We start from the raw sequence: 18,948 nt of genomic DNA on the forward strand, positions 1-18,948 counted from the left end.
TGGTAACGGAGATGAACAAGCTTATTCACGAGAAAGGCTTTATTTTGCGGTGTTTTCCTCGCGTAGAGATTTTCCAACTTATCCCACAAAACTTTCGCATTTGTCTCCTGAGCAACATGATGATAAATACTATTGTCTATCCTCTGCCGAATCAAACCAATAGTCTTTTGATTTGTGCGTTCCCAAGCCTTGTCATCCTTATCTTTTGGTTTCACCAAATCCCTTTCAATGGGATCATACAAGTCCCTACAAAATAGAAGATCCTCCATCCAAGACTTCCATATATAGTAGTTGGTTGTATTCAACTTGAACATAGATCCCGTAGACTCATCCATTTTGAAAACACCGAAAAACTCAAATTTCTCTGACCCGAGGCTCTGATATCACTTGTTATGAAAAATTCACAAGCCTACTTCGGACTCGGGTCTATCCGCAATTCAAAAGTTTAAGCCAATAAGTTTCCAGACCATTATTTCTAATAAACTTATGGATTTCCTCTCAACTTTTCTATGTGCGATTACTTCTAACACTCGCACTCACCATTCTCCATATGGGAGAGAAACCATCCCAACAATTAACAAACTTCTCTTCGAACTCCTTCTAAACTTCTTTTCAATTTGCATATGATATATGTATTATTTTAAATGGTTTTTAATAATATTTTTTATTTAATTTATGTATTCATTTTTGTTTGAAAGAATTTATTTATCATATTGAAAATTAATATGCTTACTAATTAATCTATATATTGTACTTATCCTGTAAAATTATCCCATTCATAATTAATTTTGCATATATTGAAATATATAATTATATTTATATGAATGTAAAAGTAATTTTTTGTTCTATAGAATTTATTTATCACATTGAAAATCATTAATGTAATTATGATTATATTAAATTATTAATGTAAAATATGATTGTATTAAATAATTATGTAGATACTTATAATTCTACTTGTTGGTAAAATTTACATATTATAATTAATTGTATACATATTGAAATAGATATAATTTTGTTTATATAATATATATATATATATATATATTCATATCTATCTATCTATCTATTAGTAAAGTTCACCCAAACTTTAATAAATAGGTTCAAATTAATAATATCTATATATATATATATATCAATTTGGAGATACTAATACAAATATATTTAATAATTTCAAAAAAATAAATATTTGTAAAGGAAAATTTTATGAATTATTCATGCATTATACGAATAATTGCATATATGTAAAGAAATATTTAAGTAAGGATAAATATGATTAGTGTGAGATATTATTTTACTTTATATTTTTAATGTTCTCTTTGATTTATGAGAGGTATCCAACTCTTCTGTCATAAAAGAGATAGAGATCCTAAAATTATTGCTAAAATTATTATGTTCTCTTTTTTCTTATAATTATTAAATCCTTTATTTTTTATTTAATTTCAATTATCTTCTTGTCTGAATTAATTGATTTTTAATGATAAATACGTATTTAATTTTACAACAATGAACAATCATGATCATAGCTAGCTACGCTAAGTTACCGTTTCCAATTTTTTAATACATGTAGGATATTAATTAACTTACTAAGCAAACAATATTATTATTACTTAATTTTGAATCCAAACATATCAAATCTAATTTCCTTTTAATTTTTTCTAGCTAAAAACTTATTCAAAAATTCATGTACAATAATCACAACCTTGATTCATTTATTCAAAAAAGAAAGAAGATTCTAAATTAATTTTTAATATTTGGCTTATAAAATTAATTTCATTTTGTCAACCCATGCAAAGCACGGGCAAATAAATAGTATGAATAATCCACAAGAAATTCCATAGATGAGGGAAAAAACATAGAACATAATTTGAATATACTTTGTGTTTTTTACCATTTCAAGAGGAAGAAAAATGATAGATTTTCTGTAATAGATTAACTAGCATTTTGACTGACGATGTGTTTAATTGCGTATGGATAAGCTGTCTTTGAGATGAACATACATATTACCCAAATTCTAAAGGTATCTCTGTGGTCCAAAGCAAAGGCAACAGAAAGCTTCCAGCTGACTTCACTGATCATCTAGAACAACATATATTGTTTTTGTCTCTACTCATTGATGATTTATCCATAGCACGATGACGCGATTAAATTAGGCCGAAGTCATGCGGAATGATGTTGTTGTGCCAACACATGGAAATGAACCGAATGCAACATTGGAGCTAACTTAGATTATGATGGCATTCCCCCGCCGTGTAAAATTCACCAGGGTCGGTGACGTAGAAATCATAACAATGATTGAACAGAAAACAGAGTCAGCAGAAGCAGCTAGACGTCCCGTCAGTCGGTTTAAAACCTCTTATTTGTCTCTTAATCATCCAGATAAGTTCTGTCGGAAAATGGAAAAAAAAGATATTTTTGGCCCTATACGTTTGCCATTCAGTCAATTTTAAAATGTCTTTAAACAAATACATGAGTCGTAAACTTCGGCAATGATCCACTAACATTTAATAGGATATTGTGGGTTAAGTTGTTGCACCTACAATTAGACTTCCGGTACTAAATAGCCTTTAAGAACGTTTTGCACTCTCATATGCAAATCAAATTAATCTAAGTAGAATTAGTCGGGCTCCGTTGGGTTTTCGGATACCGTCATATAACCGATAATTAGTCTAGATAGGAGATGAGAACTCATTCAGGCTCGTGTAGTATGATAGACAGTGCACGAGGCCCGAAACTACTCGCTCATTCGCGATTGACCAACAATTTGTTACTTGCAATTTCAGTTCTGCACTTTGCGAGTTGCAACATCTAGTTTGAACTGAGGATGGATTTCTTTAATTAGCTTTGCATGGCCCATGGCCTTGGCCCATGAGATCACAGCCCAATACTAAAAGACATCACTAAGTGGTTATCACAGTTCTTGTCAAATCCATATCTATTTATATCTATATATCTACACCTTAGCAAAAAAAAAAAAATCTATATATCCATACAAACTAATTAAAGCTGGAGCAACGCTTCAAAATGCGTCACATAAGATGAAGCACATCTCTCGTTGTTGTGACGATTGTCGCAGTATCGTGCCACCACTTCAAGTCTAGAAGTCGATAAAACTTGAAATTATATTTATAATTATATCATGAATAAATTAAATTTGATTATGAGGACTATGTTGTGTTCTAAAGAAAGAACTCATTTCTATAATTTTTGACATGGAGGAAAATTTGAGAATGAAAGTTCTTCATTAATTGTCTTCAATAGAAATTAAAATATGTTGGAATCATAAGACTCCTCATCATCGGATACATAAGCGAGAGCATCAGAAACCCTACCTCGTCGACGGCGACGTCCCTAGTCCCGACCCATTCGGCTCAACTCTCCACTTCGACGCAACGACCCTCCCCTCCCTTAGTCAGTCTCAGTCTCTCTCTTCTCTTCAAATCTTCGATCGGACACAGAGGCGACAGAATCAACACTCGTCGACAACAAGCAAGAATCCAGCTGATCAACTTTTAATCAAACACAGACAGAGCTGACCGGTTGGTGGTGAATCTTCCTTGTAACTTTGAGTGTCTGGTTCTTCTCGACGTTCTCATCTCTGTCTCTGTCTCCATCACTCTGAGTCTCTGCGGCATACAGGTGCACAATTGTTGGGGATGTTGTTGTTATTGTTGTTTTTTTAAAAAAATTTATGGTTCAGTTTGACAAATTTTAAACCGAACCGAACCGAACCAAATTTATTGATTAAAATGTCATTTTTCATGACATGGTTAACTGGTTAATTGAATTGTTATAACCGGTTTCATTTGGTCTGGTTCTGTAGCCTTTAAATGTTTACCATTCGAACCGGTACCCCCATTTCTAGTTCGGAATGGTACAGTTCAATTTGCTGAAACGAACCTCACCATGAACAACCGTACCAGGTGAGGTCCTTGGAGACTTTTGATGACTCCAATGACCTCATCTAGGGTGTGGATTGTTGGCGGGAGGCACACTAGCGATCTGCCTCCTGCTACCTTTTTTTCAATTTTAGAATTTCTTCGTTTCCTAAAAGTAAAAATAATATTTATAAGTGCCACTTCAACTATTATACCCTTGGCATTCTGTCATCTACTTTGTCAGCAAAAGCAGGGCTGCTGGATGTTTTATTTTAAAAGGCGGAGTGTTAATAACATTTTACGGAACTATAATTGGGGTTAATAGAATTTGTCCTAAATATTATTAGTAGCAGAATAATTAAGCACAATTTTATTTATTTCTTTATTTTTGAGAAGGACGTAACATTTTTTGAATAAAAATTCTGGAGTGAGAAGCGGAAAAAGTTGAATAATGGGAAGTTTAGTTTTGTATTACATTTGTTTGGTTTCAGAATTTGATTTTAATTATCCCCATTACACAACAAAAACACACGTTTCCCAAGTTAAATTTATAATACCATCTCATTTGTCATTTTCCACAATCAAAATCAAAATTAAAATCAAAGTTACTTTAACTCTGAAACCAAACGCACTCTAAGTCATTCTTAGAGTTTATTTGTTTAAAATATCAAACTTAACTTAACTTAACTTTTCTCTCAATTCAACAATACAATCATTACTTTTTTATATATTATTTTCAAATTTTTTATCTATTATTTAAATTAATTTTTTAATATTAAATTTTCTTAATTATCCAATACTTTTTCCTCAATTTCAACAATACAATTTGTTATTTTTTTTATTTTATTCTTCAAATTATTTCACATACTTTTTCCAACTACTTTTATTTTTATCTTCTCAAATCAAACTACATTAAATTAAATCAAACTTAACTTCATTACCAAACGCTATGTTAAGTATTAAAAGTCACATTTCAATTCATAGAAGTTTCAATCGCGTTACTAGATCATCGAGCCATATTAAAAAACAATCAAATTTGTTAGATTGATTATGAGTCACATAGAGACATCCACTTGTCGAATTCAAACCCGACCCTATGAACACTAAGTTGGGTTTACAACCGACCGATTTTTAAAATTGACCGGCTTAATACAAGGACGGTCACAATTGAATCGGTTCTATATATCGGTCTGATTAATTCTACCACTCGATTTAAACATCGAGTCATTATACTGAAACACCGTTGTCGGCCATGGCAGTCAGTCAACACCGGAGAACAGAACGATGATTTTAGGTTTTCATTGGTGAGAGACAATGGATAATTCAATGGATCAAACAAAGGAATATAGCCATCTTATGCAAAATATCATCTAAATTCACGTCCGACCATGCTCTGACATGCTAATGACGGCCATTGGCTCGTCTTTATTATGCAGTTGGATATGTTGCAATGGGACGATAGAACATTGTGGCCACTGTAGTCAATGGAGGCTATCAGATTCGCCACCCATTTTTCGTAGTCGTATGCAAAAAAAAAAAAAAACTCTAATATTCATTTTTGCCGAAAAATAACTCCCCTAATTTAACCTCCTAAAATTATCGATTTTTTTTTATTGTGATCATTATCCCTAAAATTAAGGAATAGAGAAAGTACATAAATTAAGAAAAAAAAATCAGGAAACAAGATTCCTTTAATAAAGGAATATATTTTTCACCATTAAAAGCAAAGAAAATGAAGAAAAAAGATCACCGCACAGTAGAACATTAGCTGAAGCCTGCATATGATCTTACACGAGCTAATGAAATTATATAGAGGCAGGCCTATTTGGTTTTATAGTAACATTCTAAAATAACATTTTGATTTTGAAATTCAGCTCAATTTTGACCGTTTGTTGATTTTTTGTGGACCGTGCAATTTCAGCAATCCCTGTTCAACATTTGACCCCTGCCATTATTAACCCGGCCCCCTACTCCTCCCCTAATTCCTTCAGACCCACTCTGCATCATTCATTAGCCAGCCCCCCTCCTTCCCCCCTCCCCCCCCCCCCCATCTTCCTTCTCTGATCGACAGCTTTGCCGAAATCTTTCTCGAGGTGAGCTGTTGTTCATCCCATTTCCGCACCCGTCAACTTCGCGTGCATCCGGCCCCCTCCCCCAACTCCTGCATCTCCTCCCCTGTCAGTTCGAGCAGCAAAGGCAGGCGGCAAAATCCGGGCCCCTACCACTGTCATCTCTTCTTAAGAGGGTCGACTGCGGTTTCACGGTTCCATACCCAAATCCAAGGTAATTTCTCCGCCACATTTTACTCCAGAATCCTTCCAATTCTATCTGATAATCTGTGATAGGGTTAGGGTTGCATTTCACTTGTCTGCCGTGAGTAGAGGTCACCCTGTGTTGGTCGATTTTTTGCAAGAAATTTGGGACAGTAGGGAGATGGAATGGTTGTGCTTGTGAAATTACTGTCTGGGTGGAGGTGGCCCTGTGTTGGTCAATTTTTTTCAAGAAATTTGGGACAGTTCACAGAGCTGGAATGGTTGTGCTTGTGAAATTGCTGTCTGAGTAGAGGTGGCCTTGTGTTGGTCGATTTTTTTCAAGAAATTTGGGACAGTTCACAGAACTGGAATGGTTGTGCTTGTGAAATTGCTGGTGCCTTTGTTTGTTGGTCGCTGGCTGCCGCTTCTGTTTGTTACGCTAAGCTGCATATTAGTCTTTACAATGGTGCCTTTGAACGATATGTTGTTGTTGCGATTCAATTAATTGAGTTTTCTCTCACCGTTTATATTGATTACGAGCAGTTATATTCGAAGTTTTTTCAATATTTTTTTGAGACCGTCGTCCATGTTGTGTGCTCGAAATAACATTAATTTCGATACATGCGCATTTCACCTAACTTGTCTAGAACATGAGGTCGCACCGAACGATGTTTCCCATTAAGTCAATCATTTTAATGTGTACCGCCTTGGAACATAGTGTGCATGTGGCCTCGCTTTGGCATTCTTTCTTTGCATTTATCTATCAATGTGTGTAGTCCCAAATCAAGCTTGACTTCCTTGATTGTATATGTCTTGCCTGTATGAGTGTGTATTTGCCTAGTTAACCTTTAATGTTGTATGTGCATTATAAGTTATCGGTATTGCTCTGCAACTGAGATGGCTCCCAAGGGTGAGGGCATAGTTGAGTGGACAGACGAGCTTGAGAGTGCTTTCATTGACATCATGGTCGATAAATTCCAAAGGACGCATACATCAAGTTGGAAATTGAAGGACTGGGAACAGATAAGTAGGGAACTGGAAGAGAAATTTCCAAGTATGATTCTTGGCGCCAACAAGGTGAAAACAAAAGCACAAAGGCTGAAGACACAGTACACTCAGTTCACAGAGCTGATTCAGCACACTGGAGTAGGTTGGGATGGGTTGACCAACACCGTGAAAGCGAGTCCTGATATTTGGGACAAGTTTATCAAGGTACTTTACCGCTTATTCTTTAAAAATTTGCCTATTTCACGCAAAGTCATTGTTACTAAGTATTGCATGTGTATAAAATATAGAGGCACAGTAACTTCATGACTTTTTGTTCGAAAGGATGCAAGCATTGTGAGGCCTTAAAACTGATGTACAAAACCTCTACAGTAACAGGGGGCCTACGAATTTCTTCAACCGACCCACCTCAGAGCCCCCGATCCTATGCACTCATAGAAGAGGAATTTCTAGCATCACAGAAAAATCGTGACAAAAAGCCTATTGATCTTGCAGAGGGCTCCGTCGACAGTGATGAGCCACCTCATGAAGCTGATGAACTTGTTGTTACAGGGTCGAGGCGGCGAGTGAGAAAGAGAGGTTCGAACAATAAGTCGCAGTTACAGGAGTTGATTGACTTGTACAAGGAAAGTAAGACCAAGAAGGAGAAAGCGAAAAATTCTATCCCTCCGAGTCAAAAAATAGCAAGTCAGTGACGAGCCCCGAAAAACTAGCACGGGACAGCATCGTAGAAGCCATGGTTGTCCTCAATCAACCGAAGGGAACAATTTCCGTACGCGAGTATCTCGTCGGTACAACACGTATTACAGAGGATGACCGATGGCGACAGGTGTTCATTTGCATGTACGATGAAGCTAGGCGCGAATGGTTGCACAACCTTGTTCATCCTTGAACGGCCGAACGTTTCTCCTCATATGTGTTTTTTTTTTTTCCGTTTTTCTATTATGACATTAACCAAACCCTTGTTTTGTATTTGTTATGTTTCAACCTAATTGACTTTGATAATGCATTGGATATGTGTTTGAAACATAATTCCCTTCGTCATTTCGTGCTATCTGTTGATAATCTATCATGTTAACATTTGTCGATACAGCTCGTCAACCTCAACGAAAGAGGAGGATGCCAAGGCATGTGAACTCACCGCGATATGATAATTCATGGAGCGACGATGATGACAGCAGTGTAGATGATTTGCCCGTCCTTTTGGCGATCTCGGATGCAATGTCTGCACAACAAGCCCCCCGTGCACGTCCATGTAGAACTTCGGCACTACAAGGCAGTGAGTACATTAACGAAGTGCTTTCAAATGACACAAGGTGTTACGAGAATTTCAGGATGGACCCTCACGTATTTCATAATTTGTGCGACACGTTAAGAGTAAACTGTGGTATTCGAAATACAAGGAAAGGTATGACCGTCGAGGAGATGCTTGGAATGTTCTTATTGGTAGTTGCACATAGTACTCGATATGCCGTTGTTGCCGAACGCTTTCAGCATTCTAAGGAGACAATCTCACGGGTATTCAATTTAATACTTCAAGGACTTCATTCGTTAGTGCCAACGTACACAAGACCGAGGAACGTTGAGGAGCAGCCTGAAATTCGCGGGTGCCGACAATGGTACCCATTCTTTAGGGTAATTATTGTACAACTGTCGAAATGAACTTCTATTCTTTTATTACATGTACTCTAATTCGTATTGATTTTTATTATCACTGCAGCATTGCATCGGGGCAATTGATGGGACTCATGTCGATGCTATTATGCCAGCTTCGGTGAGAGGTGCGTATCGCGATCGAAATGGTGACATAACGCAAAATGTTCTTGCTGTTTGTTCCCATCAAATGATCTTCACTTATGTCATAACCGGATGGGAAGGTTCGTCACACGACTCCAGAATTCTTTCTGATGCAGCAACATTACCGACATTCCCTGCACCACAAGGTAGTAAGTTGTTATTTTCCATATACCATGTTTTCTTGTCAAGCTCTTATGTATTTCGATAAACATATGGAACTACAGATATATACATTATTTGTACATGTCTGCACGCAGAACAATATTATGTAGTTGATGCGAGCTTCCCAAATATTCTCGGTTATTTAACCCCTTACAAAGGACAACGGTATCACTGCAGTAACTTTAATAATGATAATCCTCCAACGACGATGGAAGAGCTGTTTAATCAATAACACGCATCAGTTCGTAATCTAATAGAATAGTGCTTCGGTGTCGTCAAGAACAGATTTGGAATACTGCCGGTAATGTCAAACGTCAGACCGTGCCGCCAAGGACAAATTGCACTTGCTTGCTTTATGTTGCACAATTTCATTCAGATCAATAATTATCACGACAGATTATTTGAGGAGTATGGTGATGCGTGGCAATATTACGATGAATTTCGCAATCCGCATCAACAAAATGGAATCCGAAATGATATTGACATGAGCAGTAGGGAGATGGATGCAGTACGTGACCGTATTGCAAATCAAATATGGCACGCTGAAAGAGGAGGAGCCTATTAGTATGGACATGAACGGGGGAGTTGAGAATTAATTGTAATGGAGTTGCATTATAATGGTGTAATGTAAATGTTTATGTATGTGACTCACATTTTTTGACTTTTGATGTGTTATTTTATTTTGTAGTGGGTAGAATTAAGTTAGAATTGTAATTTTAAAATAACACTATAAAACCAAACACTACAATAATTTTTGTAAAGACCGCCATTTAAGAATTATAGGTTGTTCTCCTTCCTAAAAGAAGTTATATTCCCAAACCAATTTCCAGTTAGATTTGCATGAGCAGACATTAACTTTAGCTTGAGCCAATGTATATTTACATAAAAATATTGTTTTTAATAATTTCACATTTATTCTAAATATTAATTTTCATCAGGATCATCTTTACTACTACTTTCATGAAAAACTGGGACAGCAAACAGGAATACAATATTTTGCACCTTTACAAATAAAGAAAATGAAGATAAAAGATCACCCGCACAGTAGAATATTAGCTAGAGCCAACATATACTAGCACGAGCTAATGAAAATATATAGAGGCAAGACTATCATTTGAGAAATATTAGTTGTTCTCCCTCCTAAAGAAATTTATATTTGTAACCTATTTCTAATATAAATTAGCTCTGGCATCCATTAACTTCAGCTAAAGCCAATGTATAAATACACATGAATATTGCTTTTACTACATATTTATTCCAAATATTAGTTTTTACCAGGGTCATTTTCACTGTTGCTTTCATGAACGACTAGGATTAGAAACATGAATGTGATATGAAGGCCGACCTTGGCCAATCACTCAAGTAACCAAAATCTGGTCGAAGTTTTTTAAATTAAATGTTATTATACCGCCTAAAGAAAGTTTGTTCCTTAAACCTATTCCCAATGATATGGTGATAATGATATATTCGATTAATCTACTCATCATCTAGTTTTAGCTCGTGTACATTAAAAGCACAGGTTTGAGCAAATAAGACAAATCAGTTTTAGGAAACAACATAAAGTTGGAAATATCCTTAATTTTACCGAAGAAAATAAGAAAATCATCCTTAAAAAAATAAAATGATTCACCCAAAAAAATTATCATGAGAAACCAATGATATCATGTGAGATATTTCGTGAAGATATCCCTTGATTTTAGGGAATAAGATTGGGAAGTTACATTGTAGGAAAGAAAAAAAAAATCGACTGTAGTAGCGTGACATAGACATAAAATATTGGCCCAAGCTAATCAATAAAACTGCCAACGCAAATTATACAATCGATTAATCATCTAGTTTCAGCTCGTGCACATTATAAGAATAGGCATGAGCAAATAAAACAAATCAGTTTTAGAAAGAAAATCTAACTTGGAATGACGTAAGATTAGAAAATAACCTTCAATTTCGAGAAATAAAATAAGGAAATCACTGTTGCAAAAAAAATGGTAGGAGCCCTATAAAAAAAGAAAGAAAGAAAGATCGGCTTGGTCAGCCTTTGGTGAACTCTCAGCGAATTCTTTCTCACGACCATTGAAATTTGCTAATGTGATTGTCGGAAGAATCTGATGCTAGCGTTTTCCATGTTATGATAATTGGCCACCTCTCCAGTTAAACTCTAATGCAGAGCGCCCTTGTCGAAACTAGTTTCCCGTCGCAACTACCGCACTACCGGTAAGATATTGGTGAGATGATAAACCAACACGCTGATTGAATTCAAAAACGATAAAGTGAAACAATGAAAAATCGAACCAACCGGGTTGATAAAAGAAGATTAAATTGGGTTTGCAAAAAGCATGGAATTTCGGATTATCGGGTTTTGCCCGTTGCCTGATTGCAGGTTAAAATTGCAATCGGACACGTTTCATAACGTGATTGGGCCAATATTTTATAGGGTACCGCTCTATAATCACCCAATCCTCCATGAGGCGGTAGGGTCACGAAGAACAGGAAAACATTAGTCTACTGTTCAAAGCACATACAAGCAGAGACGTCCAAGCGTTTGTCCGGCGCGTGAGCCACCTGCACAAATGGTAATCCACTAGCGAAACGGCGCCATATTTGCAGCGTGTAGGTAACGCGCCCTACACGGTCACTGATCAAATCAAAATGAATCAAACTCTCTCTCTATCTCTCTCGTCCTCAGGGGAGAGAGAGAGAGACGGAGAAAGAAAGTTCAGTGCTTTTGGCTTTGTAAACCGCTCCGCCTCACCACCGCGTAGAAAGTAAAGTGAAGGTTCACTTCCCTTTTCTCACTGCAGCAGTTCCCTCCTGGCTCTCACACTCCCTCCTCGCTCTCCCCCTAAAACCCTCACTTCCCTCAAATCCACCGCATCTCCATTCACAGTCCTAGCAACAGCAGCAGCAGCAGCAGCTTCAGCTTCGTCTTCTTTCTTCTTCCATCTTCTGTGTTTGAAGAGATGGGAGAAGCGAGGGCCTCCACTCTGGTCTACATTTTAGTCGTGGTTCTTAGCCTCGTCGCCTTTGGGTTCGCCGTTGCTGCCGAGAGACGCCGGAGCGTTGTGAGTCTCTTATTCCACCCAGTTTTCTCTCTGTCGTTCACAATGTCGATCTCTACATTAACAGCTGCTCTCCAATGCTTTCTGGGCTCTTGATTTGCCTCTTAAACCCCAGTGTTGTTCTCTTGTTTTGTGGGTTTTCTCTTTGATGCCTGTTGGAAATGGGGAATCTGTGTGAGAGCACAGTAACTTGTTGGGGTGTCCTCAAATTCGCTGCTTCATTGTTAAAACATAAGATTATCTTCTGATTTGCTTGATTTGGCTTCAAGGGTTCCGAACCTCTTCATTATAAAAGCTGAAGATTTTGTCTGGTGTATGATTTTCGGCAGGCTTACTTGGTTTTAGCTTCCTTTGTAACAATGGCCTCGCTAGACATGAAATTGAGTTAGGTTGTGCTCTGTTTCCAATACCCCATCAGATACATTATGTTGTGCTGCAAGCAATTTTGGTAATTGGACCTAAAATTTGTTCGCTTCGTGGTTACTAGATAAAGGATCCTGCTTTATCATAGATTCTTAAGGTCAGCCCACCTCATTCGGTACGGTTTATCTGTCAGTGCAAACATTTTCTTGAACATTGGATGCTAATTTTAGGATTCTAGATTGACTATAGTTAGTGTGTGGAATTTGGAGGACAGCGTGCGTAACTGATGTTCAGTTTGATGCATATTCAAAGGACTGAGTGTGACTTGCAAAAGCTACCTGTGTTAAACTTACTGACTGTAACCGAATACGTCTCTTGGTTTTAACTGTCTGTCTGAATGGAACATGTATCGATGTATAAGCTTCACTCCTAAAGGGAAATGTCCAAAATAGGTTCATTCCATTTAATTTATCTAAACCATGCATAAGCGCTCTGTCTAACTACTTGCTCAATCAGCGCAAACATTTTATTGGTCTCGATAGGTATGACACGTGAAATGTTGATCTTGCAATATCTAATTACAGTTGGATCCCATCAGAATGGAATGTCAGTGCTTTATATATATATATATATATATATATATTTGCATGTATATAATGGTTTTGGATCCCATCAGAATGAAATGTCAGTGCTTTATATATACATACATATATTCTCCTTTGCAGGGAACAATTCGTGAAGATGTGCAAAGAAATGCTACGTACTGTGTGTACGACTCGGACGTTGCCACTGGGTATGGAGTGGGAGGTTTCTTGTTCCTTCTGTCAAGTGAGTCCCTATTAATGGTCGTCACCAAGTGCATGTGCTTTGGGAGACCTTTATCCCCCGGTGGAAATCGAGCATGGTCCATCATATATTTTGTTTCATCATGGTGAGAATCCCTGGACCTCGCACTCTATTGGTTCATCTCTCCTTGCGCATGATAAATTTCACTTTTGCGTGTTTTCCTCGTATGTTATAGTTCTTATGCCTATTGCCTTACCTCTGACCATTCAACCCCAGAATGCTGAAACAACTTTTCTGGCATTCGAAATTTTTGAGTTTTTACAACTTTAGCAATTTACGATTAAGCCTGTTAGACTGTTCCTTGCAGTTACATTGAATTGTAAGAACCACTGTAAAGTGTAATCGAGCAGAATCTGTTTTCTTAATTTTATTGAGAAACTAGAAAAACTTCGCCATAAACCAGGCAGGCATTCAGCATGGGTTGCATAGTTCTTTTTTCAGTTCTCAAAAATCTACATGAACAGTGGAATTTGGAGAGAATTGGAACTATAATCTCAAACTCACGATAATATGAGGAAGATTGATTCCATTTTGTCTTTCAGATAGAAGATAACAAAGACGCAGATTCTCTGAAAGTACTATTGAGAAAGCGTCTCATCAACCTGGCTAAACATATCATCTTCTCAGCTATTCGATACATACTTCTGCAGGGCAACATTTCTTGTGGCAGAAGCATGCCTTATTGCTGGAGCAGCCAAGAACGCCTACCACACGCAGTACAGAGGAATGATCTACGCCCAAAATGTGTCCTGTGAGACATTGCGGAAGGGAGTTTTTGTCGCTGGGGCCGTCTTTGTTGTTGCAACGATGATCCTAAACGTCTATTACTACATGTACTTCACCAAGGCTGTTGCAGATCCTCCAAGTCACAAGGCGAACCGCACAAGCTCTCATGTCAGTATGACTGGGTCTGCTTGAGAACAAGCTCGGGGAAGACAAGGATTATTGCTTGGTCACATGGGAAAATTAGTACTTATTACGATGTTCGAGTTACTTCTAATATAAGGATAAGAGACGGTAGAAACAAGTGAGGAAGTTGCATTCTGGTATGTGATTATATATATTTGTTGCTGCTGTGGGCTGTCAGATATTGAGCTTTCGTCACTTTTGTATTTGAAGTGCATCGAAATTGCATTATTGAATTATACAAACTCATTAAGGGCCTAAGGAGTCTGAGTTTGGACCGTCACACTTGGATATAAATTTCATCTCAGAAACACTGATCTCGGGTCACTGTTGCTTTGACCAACCACGGGAGGAAGGTAAACCTCGACTAATTCACCTCTCTGGGCAAGTCAAGGGCATCTGTTTGTACGGAGACATTTATGGAATTGCACTGAACATGAGATAGTCAGCTCACAATCTGGGATACGATGTGTTTGATTTTAGAGTTAAGTAGAGTTAAGTTTTAATTTTAATTGAATTGTAATGATTGTATTGTTGAATTATGAGAAAAAATGTGAAAAAGTAATGAATAGTTGAAAAAAAGTAATGATTGTGTTGTTGAATTGTAAAAAAATCATGGATAGTAGAGAAAATTTAGTATTAAAAATTGAATTGAATGGTTAAATTTTTTTTTAAAAAAAAGTAATAATTGTGCTGTTAATTTTTATTGTGTAGTGAATAAAGTTAAAATTTTATAAACATGATTGTAAAACTAAACAGAGAAGAGTCGTATTACATCCGGAGTTGCATCCCTAAGCCAACGGGAGTGTACAAGAAACTAATCACTTCACCAAGTAGGAAAAAAAAAGTGTTTACGATGTGCCCAGAAACCCGAATACCTGGGAAACAAGAAGAAACGACTGAAGGAGATTGCAGAGGTGGCCATGGTCATGGGGTGTGGGACGACATAAAGGGTACAGAGTAATTAATTAACAGTCGTACTAATTATCGGGTCTCTATATGATATTTACGCCCATTTGGCCATGACTGACATTCCACCGGCGCCCAAGAGCACAGCCGCGTACGATTTAATCTGGAGCTTAACGCTGGTTTGGAGTTTCACACCCATAAAATCCGCGGCAAGAAGATCGACCAGAGCCATGTAGATCAAGAGACCGGACGAGGATGCATTGAGGAGTCCAACCGTAATGAGGGCGGTTGGGCTGTTCTCCCGGTAAGTGTTTGACAGCCCCATACCGATGGCGATCCCGAGTGGTGTCGTGACGGAGAAGAAGAACACCATGACCAGCTTCTTCATTAGCTTGTATTCTGCCTAAGGACGAGTAGGATGACGAAGATCGTCATAAATCAATACACGATTACGTGAGCTATAGTAGCTCGTCGTATCAAATTTCAATGTGTAGACAAAGAAAAGTTAATTAAACCTGGAGGATGCAGCCGCCGAGGCCCATTCCCTCGAACATTTGGTGGAAACAAAGAGCAGCCACAAGACCTTTGATGGTGCAGACATTGTTTGAGGCTCCCATGGAAAGCCCTATCACCACGGAGTGAACCACTATTCCCAACTCCAGTACCTGCATATATATATATATATATATATATATCCAGTCCCACATTAATTTTCACCATTACGATGTATACTTATCCATGTACATATATACACACGACTCCCATCGAAACAAATAGAAAGAATAGAATTGTCAAATAGCACACACATCGTAATGTTTATAGTGATAATTTCATCTAATTATAACTTAATTTATTTTGTTTGATCTTCAGTTAATATAAATAGATCTACAGAAAAAGTAAATATAAATAGCTTTTACTCACTCTCACACTAATTAATAGCGACATATGATTACTGAAATTTACAGATAAAAAAGTATAAATTAATGAAAAAAGTTTGATAAGGAACGGTATAAGAATGTAATGTTATGAAAAGTTACACTAAAATTACCAAATTTACTGGGGGGTTCATGAATTTGAATTCCCATAATTATTCTCAAATTTTAAAGTTAAGAAATATGAAAAAATTAAGTGAAATACCACTCTATTGGACACTCATATATTTATGTAGGGTCACTTGATTCATAGGAATGATAATCGAAATTAAAAATAAATTTTCATAACAAAATTGAGCGAAAAACAATTTTCTGAAGTTTTAACCATGCCAGAATGAAATAATATGAAAGGGTTAACTCGTCAATATTTAGGAGGAGTTCTATGAATTCAATGAACTGTGGATTCTTAATTAATATTTTGGTCAACTATATCGAACAAATATTTGGTCCATAAAATTCACTTAAATATGTCTATCATTTATAGGTCTAGTTATTTTCCATTTAAGAGCTTTCTAATGACGCCGATATGAGTCGATTCAAACAGTTCAAGGCTCGTTTTCTGTAAATAATATATCGGTTCGAGTTTTGTAAATAAAAAAAAATTCACATTGCGAGAACTTTAAATTTAGTAAATCGATTATGTTCGAAGTGAGTTAGTCGAAACCCATTTAACTTTTAAATACCATGGTGTACATAAAAAATGCTAACTAGCTCGTAAATTGTCGGAAGAATCTTTTGAAGTTCCCACACCACAAATAGTAATTTAGTCACTAAATGGTTCCTTGATCTAAATTTAATAAATAAAAGGAAAAAAAAGTACAAAAATCTCGTTTATGGTTTGAGTTTGGGACAAATTGGACCCTGTGATTTTTCGAGGGACAAATAACACTTTATGGTTTATTTCTTGAGACATAATAAACCTTACTATTAGTTTTTTCATTACTTTTGATTCTCAAACTTTTCTTTTTATCACTATTATTCTCAAATTTTTTACTCTTTTTTTTTCAATTGGGTCCAAAAATTAGGGAAAAAAAAGGGAAGAGGATGGGGCAGCTGGTCGACAATCCCGACCCCACCACCTAGGTCGTATGCACCCACAAAAGATGCTGGCGACCATGGAGGTGGCGTCTGCGACCCCCGCCCTCAAATCGACTGGGATCTCGAGTTTGAGATCCCGATTGATTTGAGGGGTGCCCCACCAATCGGCGACCCGATCCCACCCTCGAGGTTTTTGGTGTTCTCTGTGGGTGTTGGCAACCTCGGTGGTGGGGTCGGGATTGTTGACAGGCGGCCCAAGCCCTTTCTTTTTTTTTTTCTCTGAATTTTAGGATCAAATTGCAAAAAAATAAAAAGTTTGAGGGTAATAATGACAAAAAAAAGTTTGAGAAGTAAAAGTGACAAAAAAAGTAACGGTGGTCCATTATTTCTCATGAAATTAACCACATGTGTTATTTGTCATTAGAAAAATCACAGAGTTCAATTTGTCCCGCACTTAAACCACATTAGGGATTTTTATACTTTTCTCTAAATAAAAAAACCCAAATTTTGTAGCTACAACTTTTTCTTGTTAATTAGTTGGGTAAATTACACAGTAAAACACAAATTTTCACTTTTGTCACAATTTTGACACAACTTTTAATTTTTATTACATAAAATTATAACTTTTTATTTATGTCTCAAATATGACACATGGTTAATAATCCGTTATATTTTCCATGTGGCTGGTAGCGGAGTTATGAGGACCCAATTCTACTCAGCGAAAAAGTCATACATATACAGCTATCTATTTTGAAAATTGAAAACCGACCTTAGTTTCTTTAGTTTTATAAACCTGCCCCAAGTTTCTCTCTCCTAGCACTCTCTCCTCTCTCTCTCTCTACCTCCCCTTCCTCTCTCCTCAGCCTCGCCCACCGCCTTAGAGTCTCCACTCTTTGAAGCCGTGAATGTCATAAGCAAAATGAAAAAAAAAAAAATAGAAAACATTATATCGAAGCGTGAGGGTTAGTTTGAAATTGCGAAATTTTGTTTGAAAGCAATAGATAGAGCTCCTTTGAGTTTTGTCAACTTCCTGTTCTTGGGGGCAGTTCTCCGATACTGCAAGAGACTCCAGGAGCTCCCACGATAGATGGATAAATAAATAAATATGAAAAGTATAAAACTAACCATCGCGACGACCCGATATCGGAGAAGCTGGGAAGTTACAAGGTCGCCCTTGGGTGCGACATGGTGATGACCATGGAAGTGACCCGCAGCAATGACTCCCATCTCCCTGTCTGGCTCAGGTGATGCCCCCTCACCCTGATGCGCTGGGATAACTCCGGCTAGGCCTTTCTTGCTGTATATGCTTGTGGCAAGAGAATCAACCATGAGGGTCAAGATGGCGGATAGCATGGCCACGAAGCCCGTAAACGGGAACTTATGCCACGGGTTCTCAGAGAGGCAGCTGGAGGAGAGCATGTCAAACGAGTCAGGGAGGACGTGCATGAACCCGGTGGCGAGAATGATCCCAGCAGCGAAGGCCTTTACTATGACAAAGAGGTCCCGGTCGGGATGCAGGGCTGGGAAGGCCTTGGTGAAGAGCGGGGCGCTTACCCCGATCATGCTCGTCACCAGGATCGTCACGATGGCGATGATCTTCAGCGGCTGGGCCTCCGACTTGTCGATGCATGAGCCGCTTTCGGCGACACAGTCCTCGCGTACTACGGCATGCGCCCGGTGAACCAGGAGCGAAATGGCAAGGAAGAAGATGCAAAGTTTGAGTAGTTTGTTGACAATTAATGCATTAATCGCCATGGCTTGATAGGCTTCTGATGCTCTCCTCTCTCTTCCCCTTAATTAAATC

General features: G+C 37.5%; 4 protein-coding genes and 1 long non-coding RNA gene across 6 annotated transcripts; 3 read left to right on the plus strand and 2 right to left on the minus strand.

Annotated features, from left to right (window-relative positions):
* Positions 1-2,809: 2,809 nt before the first annotated feature.
* LOC116201160 lies at positions 2,810-3,647 on the minus strand. The gene is made up of 2 exons (XR_004155814.1): positions 3,333-3,647; positions 2,810-3,097 (listed from the first exon to the last, which is right to left on the minus strand). It is a non-coding gene; the product is annotated as an uncharacterized LOC116201160 (long non-coding RNA).
* Positions 3,648-5,924: 2,277 nt separating this feature from the next.
* On the plus strand, positions 5,925-8,215 carry LOC116201301. 2 transcript variants are annotated; one of them, XR_004155854.1, is made up of 3 exons: positions 5,925-6,161; positions 7,003-7,342; positions 7,508-8,215. XR_004155854.1 is itself a non-coding variant. In XM_031532486.1 (2 exons), exons 1-2 carry the CDS (start codon positions 6,989-6,991, stop codon positions 7,703-7,705), a joined length of 372 nt encoding a protein of 123 aa, XP_031388346.1. In that variant the 5' UTR covers positions 5,925-6,988; the 3' UTR covers positions 7,706-8,209. The 2 variants fall into 2 exon arrangements, 1 of the variants encoding a protein (XP_031388346.1); XM_031532486.1 differs by having other exon boundaries at positions 5,925-7,342; positions 7,688-8,209.
* Positions 8,216-8,230: 15 nt separating this feature from the next.
* On the plus strand, positions 8,231-9,181 carry LOC116201300. The gene is made up of 2 exons (XM_031532485.1): positions 8,231-8,770; positions 8,856-9,181. The coding sequence occupies exons 1-2, from the start codon at positions 8,255-8,257 to the stop codon at positions 9,138-9,140; spliced, it is 801 nt and encodes a 266-aa protein (XP_031388345.1). The 5' UTR covers positions 8,231-8,254; the 3' UTR covers positions 9,141-9,181.
* Positions 9,182-11,788: 2,607 nt separating this feature from the next.
* Positions 11,789-14,572, plus strand: LOC116201929. The gene is made up of 3 exons (XM_031533393.1): positions 11,789-12,153; positions 13,239-13,444; positions 14,010-14,572. The coding sequence occupies exons 1-3, from the start codon at positions 12,052-12,054 to the stop codon at positions 14,275-14,277; spliced, it is 576 nt and encodes a 191-aa protein (XP_031389253.1). The 5' UTR covers positions 11,789-12,051; the 3' UTR covers positions 14,278-14,572.
* Positions 14,573-15,011: 439 nt separating this feature from the next.
* Positions 15,012-18,948, minus strand: LOC116199049 (fe(2+) transport protein 1-like). Its single transcript, XM_031529338.1, has 3 exons — positions 18,270-18,948; positions 15,690-15,839; positions 15,012-15,577 (listed from the first exon to the last, which is right to left on the minus strand). The coding sequence occupies exons 1-3, from the start codon at positions 18,897-18,899 to the stop codon at positions 15,272-15,274; spliced, it is 1,086 nt and encodes a 361-aa protein (XP_031385198.1). The 5' UTR covers positions 18,900-18,948; the 3' UTR covers positions 15,012-15,271.

The sequence above is a fragment of the Punica granatum genome, chromosome 3, assembly GCF_007655135.1.
Source record: "Punica granatum isolate Tunisia-2019 chromosome 3, ASM765513v2, whole genome shotgun sequence".
In the NCBI taxonomy this organism is placed as follows: Eukaryota; Viridiplantae; Streptophyta; class Magnoliopsida; order Myrtales; family Lythraceae; genus Punica; species Punica granatum.

Excerpts from the sequence above, each read along its gene's own strand:
- LOC116201301 (XM_031532486.1), top strand. The coding sequence starts at position 6,989 with ATGTGCATTATAAGTTATCGGTATTGCTCTGCAACTGAGATGGCTCCC.
- LOC116201300 (XM_031532485.1), top strand. The coding sequence starts at position 8,255 with ATGCCAAGGCATGTGAACTCACCGCGATATGATAATTCATGGAGCGAC. Across the intron at positions 8,771-8,855 it reads AATGGTACCCATTCTTTAGG|CATTGCATCGGGGCAATTGA; the intron begins GTAATTATTGTA and ends TTATCACTGCAG.
- LOC116201929 (XM_031533393.1), top strand. The coding sequence starts at position 12,052 with ATGGGAGAAGCGAGGGCCTCCACTCTGGTCTACATTTTAGTCGTGGTT. Across the intron at positions 12,154-13,238 it reads CCGAGAGACGCCGGAGCGTT|GGAACAATTCGTGAAGATGT; the intron begins GTGAGTCTCTTA and ends TCTCCTTTGCAG. Across the intron at positions 13,445-14,009 it reads ATATATTTTGTTTCATCATG|GGCAACATTTCTTGTGGCAG; the intron begins GTGAGAATCCCT and ends ATACTTCTGCAG.
- LOC116199049 (XM_031529338.1), bottom strand. The coding sequence starts at position 18,899 with ATGGCGATTAATGCATTAATTGTCAACAAACTACTCAAACTTTGCATC. Across the intron at positions 15,840-18,269 it reads GATATCGGGTCGTCGCGATG|GTACTGGAGTTGGGAATAGT; the intron begins GTTAGTTTTATA and ends ATATATATGCAG. Across the intron at positions 15,578-15,689 it reads TCGGCGGCTGCATCCTCCAG|GCAGAATACAAGCTAATGAA; the intron begins GTTTAATTAACT and ends ACTCGTCCTTAG.